The following is a 6,324-nucleotide window of genomic DNA, read 5'->3' as shown; positions in this document are numbered from 1 at the left end:
AGACAGGCCCAGGAAGGCAGAGCGGGAAGGGAGTGTTACAGGCAGGAAGTTCGTAAAGCCTGTGTTTATAGATCAGGATCCCTTGAGCTGAGCTGAGGATGGCAAGGAGGCAGCAATACCAACAGTCTGGGAGGGCAACCAATTGGACAGACCCAACTGTGATATCTCTCTCTCTGCCCACAGGCCAGGACTCTGCCAGTCCCATCCGGACCACACACACGGGCCAGGTGCTGGGGAGTCTTGTCCATGTCAGGGGCACCGATACCGGGGTCCATACCTTCCTGGGAATTCCCTTTGCCAAGCCACCTCTAGGTCCGCTGCGATTTGCACCCCCTGAGCCCCCTGAATCTTGGAGTGGTGTGAGGGATGGAACCACCCATCCGGCCATGTAAGCTCTCCCAGGGGTCTAGGGAACTCCAGGCCCTGGGGCAGGGGTGAGGTGCTCTGAACTCAGCTAGGCTACAATTATCATGTCACCTAAACCCCCACATCCAGTTTTCCTTCTGAGTTTCGTGGATCCCCACGTGCATTTTTCCAATGAGCATGCTGAGGCTGCGGAGGGCGAATAACTTCTCAGACTCCTGGCTCAAGGCTTGGCATTCGGGAGGCATTGGCTCCAGGTGCTGAAGGGAGGGGCAGAGACACAGATCTCCCCAGATTCTGGTTATGCCAAACTTTCTCTGCCACCAGGGGCAGGTGTCTCTGGGAAAGGTTCGATGTAGCTCTATGAACCTTGTAGGAGCCCCTAACTCTAGTGGCAGATGTTGCAAATAGCTGAAGAAAACAGTAGTGGTAGCTTCCTGGGGACCCGCGCTCTCCACAGTCACTGTGTCCACCGACAGGGCCAGGAGCCATTGGCCAAGACACGTGTATATTTTTCCAACTGGAGGCCGTGTGGGAATGATGAGTTTTTGAGAGTTTAGACTTGGGATGAGGGACATCCCACTGCCCTTCTCGTGAGAAATTAACATCCATTCACTCATGTAGCACACATATGTGGGCTACTCCCCTGTGCCAGGCCTCAGGGGGTACAGCGATATAGTGGTGAATGTCAGCACATGCAGCCAATGGTTCTCATAGAAACCCCTGAAAGTTAAGTTTTCCGTTGTCGGGAGGATGATACCCAAGGTCCTCAATGACCTCGAGACCTCCCTGGAAGTCCAAGCTCCATCCCAGCTTCCCCAGAGCCTGTGGCCTGTAACTTGGTGGGAAGGGATTTTTGAGAGGGATCATGTGTGAGCAGGATATTGTGAGAAGGGGCTGAGGGTGGTTGGGGGCACATCTGAACCCAGGGTCCGGTTTTGGCCATGACGCGACCGCTGGACTGATTGTTTGCTCTGGTTACCAGGTGTCTTCAGGACCTCACCACAATGGATTTAGAGGTTCGGAACCAAGTCAATGTGACCATCCCTTCTGTCTCCATGTCTGAGGACTGCCTGTACCTCAGCATTTACACGCCGGCCTATAGCCATGAAGGCTCTAACCTACCGGTGAGTGTCAGGCCACAGTTCACTGGGGGTTGGAGGACAGTTCTTCTGCAAGAAGGTAGAAAGGACAATATTAGCTCAGGCCCTGCTACAGAGTGGACCATGCTGAGAAACTTCTCACTGTCAGGTCCAGGAAATGCTCCTTAGCCAGCTAGGCAGCTGGCCCCTGGGCATGAGGTCACATAGTTCTGGCTGCTCCCAGAGTTCAAAGGCTGTGGCTCTGGGCTGGACCCAGGACTCACCCAGCCAACTCACACCCAGGACATCCACTCAAGTGCCCAAGGGCTGCACCTTGAGGTTACCAAGAATTCCAGCCATGGATAATCTGTTGGGCCTATGAGAATGGGCACACACAAAAACTTTTTTTGTTAGAGGTGGCATCATGCTCTGTTTCCCAGGCTAGAATGCAGTGGCGTAAACGTAGCTCTCTGTAGCCTCGAATTCCTGGACGATCCTCCCATCTCAGCCTCCCAAGTAGCTGGGACTGCAGGCCTATGCCACCATGCCTGGCTAATTTTTAAAACATTTTCTGTTGAAAGGGGGTCTCACTATGTGGTTCAAGTTAAGGACATTTTTGATTGATGTTCATGTGGAGCTGTCAGGGAGACGCCCCTTTTCTTTCCACTTTGGTGAGTTTTCTGGGACAAATGAAACCAGGCTTTGATACGAGAGGTCAATCCAAAAGATGTGAGGCCTAGTCTTCCTGATAGATCCTGGGTACCTGGTCTGTGACTCACGTAATGAATTTGTGCTGGAGTTCTAATGGGGAGGTAGACAGAGGCAAAGCACTGGTTGGTCTAGGTAGTGGCCCTGGTGGGGTTCACACTGGATGGGAACATCGTGGTAGCTGTCTTGATTTCCCCAGGTGATGGTGTGGATCCACGGTGGTGGGCTTGCTTTTGGCATGGCTTCCATGTATGATGGTTCCATGCTGGCTGCCTTTGAGGACGTGGTGGTGGTCACCATCCAGTACCGCCTGGGTGTCCTGGGCTTCTTCAGGTGAGATTAGGGCTCGGCTGGGCCATGGGGGCTGAGCAGGGCCAGGACAGCCCTGTGATCCCTGTCCCTGCTACTTCTCAGCACTGGAGACAAGCATGCAACTGGCAACTGGGGCTACCTGGACCAAGTGGCCGCACTACGCTGGGTCCGGCAGAATATCGCCCACTTTGGAGGCAACCCTGACCGTGTCACCATTTTTGGCGAGTCTGCGGGTGGCACGAGTGTGTCTTCGCTTGTTGTGTCCCCCATGTCCCAAGGACTCTTCCATGCGGCCATCATGGAGAGTGGCGTGGCCCTCATGCCCTGCCTCATTGCCAGCTCAGCAGATGTTATCTCCACGGTGAGTGCCCTCAGCTGTGGAGGGCTAGGCCTGCTACCTCCCCTTCTGTCTGTTAAGTGAGGATGACAAGGGCCATCAGGGAGCATCCCCCAGGAGCTGCCGCCTACCTTGGAATTGCTTGCGGGCTCCAGGGTCAGAATGCACATCCTTCTGCCATTGCAGAGGCCAACTTTGTTCTGTGGCCTCTGTGCAAAGTTGTCACCCTAGGGATCCCCATCATGAGGAGAACCATCTAGGCAGATGGGATGGCTCCTATGTCTGCAACTTCTGAGTTGGAACAGTGCCAGAACTGCAGGAATTCATACGCAGTACCCTGTGAGATTTGGGGTGTCCCTGTTCTTGGCCAGGGCCTTGGGCAAACTCCTCTTCTCTACCCGGAAGGATGAGCCAGCCCCTGCCTCGTCCCTTTGCAGGTGGTCGCCAATCTGTCAGCCTGTGACAAAGTTGACTCTGAGGCCCTGGTGGGCTGCCTGAGGGGCAAGAGTAAAGAGGAGATCCTTGCAATTAACAAGGTTGGTCTAAATGGATGTGGGTGTAGAGGAAGGGGTGCAAGAGGCATGGGGCTGGCAGGCCTGCATTGTCCTCATATTCCCTGGGCACATTACCTTATTTGCCTGTCTGGGTATCATAGCCCTGGGTGGAGACTGAAGATTGGTGCATGCCCGAGCCAGGCATTGATTGGATATGAGCATCTGGGGATGAACCGGGAAAGAGTGGAAGGTACTCAGAGGTCATCGGAAGATGTCTGGGACCCAACCTTCTTCCCTGACCTTGCATTTCCCCTCAGCCTTTCAACATGATGATCCCTGGAGTGGTGGATGGGGTCTTCCTGCCCAGGCACCCGCAGGAGCTGCTGGCCTCTGCTGAGTTTCAACCTGTCCCCAGCATCATTGGTGTCAACAATGATGAATTTGGCTGGATCAACCCCAGTGTGAGGCCCAACCCAAGCTGTCAAGTGCCTGGGGAGCCCATCTGGTAGTGGGGGATTTTCAGGGCTTAGTAGTTCCAGACTCATCCCATCCCCAACTGTAGACTCTCTCCCGGCCACCCAGGACACAAGTATCTATGACACCCAGAAGGAAATGGACAGAGAGGCCTTCCAGGCTGTTCTGCAGAAAATGTTAACGCTGATGGTAAGGCTCCTGGGGTCTCTCGCCAGTGGAGAGGGGCTCCTCTCCTGTCCTGAGGCAGAGGAAATTCAACCCCCAGATACCCTGCCTATGTAGTGACCCCCATGAGCAAAGGCCCGAGTGTGTGTGTGTTTGGGGGTGGGGTCACCTCAGAGCCTCGCCTTTGCTCCCACTTCCTGTTCCATCTCACAGTCCATCTTCCCAAGCCCTAGGCCTCCTCCTCCTTGCCCTTGACATCCAGCCTAACCTGCCTCTTCCTGATCCACCTGGGGTAGATGTTGCCACCTACATTTGGTGACCTGCTGATGGAGGAGTACATTGGGGACAATGGGGAGCCCCAGAGCCTCCAAGCCCAGTTCCAGGAGATGATGGCAGACTCCATGTTCGTGCTCCCTGCACTCCAAGTAGCACATTTTCAGCGTGAGTATATTTGGACCTAAGGTCTGATTGGCAGGGGTACAGCTCAGGGCTGTGGGTCCCAGGTGAGACTTGCTGCTGTTCGGGTCCTCACTCATGTTTATTGGGCTTTGCAGACACTTGAGGTCCATCATTGCAGTAAATTCTCATGGCTAGCCCAAGAGACAGACATTTCCCCGTTTCATAGATGAGGAAATTGAAGTTAGGGACCTTCAGTGACTTGCCCAAGATGATACAGCTAAGAAGTCGGAGGCCATGATTTATGCCAAGTCTCTTCCTCTCCTCCTGCCCCAGCCTGGGGCCCCACACCCCACTATCCAGATTCCAACTAGCTTTGGACCTAGGTATCTTATCACCATGGGTGAGGCAAGAAGGCTTCAGGGGAGGGGCCACTGTGTCACGGCCTGTCCACCCCACAGGTTCCCGGGCCCCTGTGTACTTCTATGAGTTCCAGCATCAGCCCAGCTGGGTCAAAAACATCAGGCCGCCGCACGTGAAGGCAAACCATGGTGATGAGCTTCCTTTTGTTTTCGGAACTTTCTTCTGGGGCAACTACGGTGAGTCTTCTTCCTTTCCCGGTGGGTGGGCTGGGTCCCTGAGGGGTGATTGATTGTCCTCACTGCCCAGATAAGGAAACTGAGGCTCAGAGACAGGATGAGATCAGGTGTCCAAGATTTTACAGCTCCAGAGGCTGTGCCAGGATTAGAATTCATGACTCTTCAGACTGTGGCCTGTGCTCCCTCCGTCCCTCCCCACCCTTGGGTGTCTGTCTGGTGCAGAGCAGGTTTCCAGGACGTTTGTTTCTTCAATGACTCCCAGTGACAGAAGGAAGAAGGGGCCTTCAGGGCCAGGAAGGAGCCCAGGACGGAGTCAGCCAGAGCCTGGGCTAAGGGGAAAGTTTGGAAAAGGGGAGGGCTGGCTTCTGAGGGTGGTGGGAGAAAAAGCAGAGAAGCGGGACTTGGGACCGAGGGCTGGGGGCCATAGACAAGCTCCACCTGGGATGCTGAGTTGGGCCATCCTGACCAAGACACAGGTCCCCTTCCTCTCTGCAGTTAAATTCACTGAGGAGGAGGAGCGGCTAAGCAGAAAGACGATGAAGTACTGGGCCAACTTTGCTCGAAACGGGTGAGACGTCACACCCGTGCCTCAACCTCCCCGGGTTGGGAGGCTTGTGCCCGTCCAGCAATCTCCTAGTCTGGGGTGACCTCATAATCACACCCGCATCCTTAATCACATGATAGCCCCTTCCCCAGCCACGGGACCCACTCGGAAAGGGTGGGGGTGCCGTGGGGCAGTGGACATGCTCCATCTCCCTGCTCTGCCTGGAGGGTGGGCACCAGTGCTGTGCCACTGGCAGGGTCTCCCTCTCAGAGAGAGGGACACATCAGAGCCGGCTACCCCGCCCCCACTGGAGCTGACACTAGCTGGAGGGAATTTGTTTCCTGTTTCTGGAAGACGCCCCCCTCACTGCCCAAGCCCACCTGGCCTGCTTGGCTGCCTTGCCTGACCAGACTCAGGGTGCTCAGGTCTGGGCTCCAGGGGCTCAGAATGACCCTCGTATCGCCCTGCTGGGACGGCATGTCTACAGGAACCCCAACGGCGAGGGTCTGCCACACTGGCCGCTGTTCGACCAGGAGGAGCAATACCTACAGCTGAACCTACAGCCTGCAGTGGGCCGGGCTCTGAAGGCCCACAGGTTCCAGTTCTGGAAGACGGCGCTGCCCCAGAAGAAGATCCAGGAGCTCGAGGAGCCTGAAGAGAAACACAGAGAGCTGTAGCTCCTAGTGCCAGGGAGGAGGGGTTGGGCTCGCTTACAGGCGAGCGTCAGCCTGCTGTGCCCACACACGCCCACTGAGGAGAAAGAAGTTGATTCCTTCATTCATGTAGCCATTCATTCATTCTTCCGTCCATCCATTCAGAAAGCATTTATTAAGAACTTACTCAGGCATGA

General features: G+C 55.2%; 1 protein-coding gene across 1 annotated transcript; it reads left to right on the top strand.

Annotated features, from left to right (window-relative positions):
• The first annotated feature begins 6 nt into the window (after positions 1-6).
• Positions 7-6,251, top strand: LOC113223015 (cocaine esterase-like). Its single transcript, XM_026452609.1, has 11 exons — positions 7-388; positions 1,349-1,490; positions 2,353-2,486; positions 2,568-2,826; positions 3,240-3,338; positions 3,614-3,757; positions 3,879-3,959; positions 4,232-4,376; positions 4,793-4,930; positions 5,426-5,498; positions 5,962-6,251. Exons 1-11 carry the CDS (start codon positions 99-101, stop codon positions 6,149-6,151), a joined length of 1,695 nt encoding a protein of 564 aa, XP_026308394.1. The 5' UTR covers positions 7-98; the 3' UTR covers positions 6,152-6,251.
• Positions 6,252-6,324: the final 73 nt, after the last annotated feature.

Source organism: Piliocolobus tephrosceles, unplaced genomic scaffold (assembly GCF_002776525.5).
Source record: "Piliocolobus tephrosceles isolate RC106 unplaced genomic scaffold, ASM277652v3 unscaffolded_37673, whole genome shotgun sequence".
In the NCBI taxonomy this organism is placed as follows: Eukaryota; Metazoa; Chordata; class Mammalia; order Primates; family Cercopithecidae; genus Piliocolobus; species Piliocolobus tephrosceles.
The sequence above is the reverse complement of the archived record's forward strand: the minus strand, read 5'-3'. Positions and strand labels throughout refer to the sequence as shown.

What these genes read in the sequence shown, in the direction of transcription:
- LOC113223015 (XM_026452609.1), top strand. Translation starts at nt 99, where the DNA reads ATGGCAAGGAGGCAGCAATACCAACAGTCTGGGAGGGCAACCAATTGG. An exon ending in CAGCAGATGTTATCTCCACG is followed by an intron (nt 2,827 to 3,239) that starts GTGAGTGCCCTC and finishes GTCCCTTTGCAG; the next exon opens with GTGGTCGCCAATCTGTCAGC. An exon ending in AGAAAATGTTAACGCTGATG is followed by an intron (nt 3,960 to 4,231) that starts GTAAGGCTCCTG and finishes CACCTGGGGTAG; the next exon opens with ATGTTGCCACCTACATTTGG.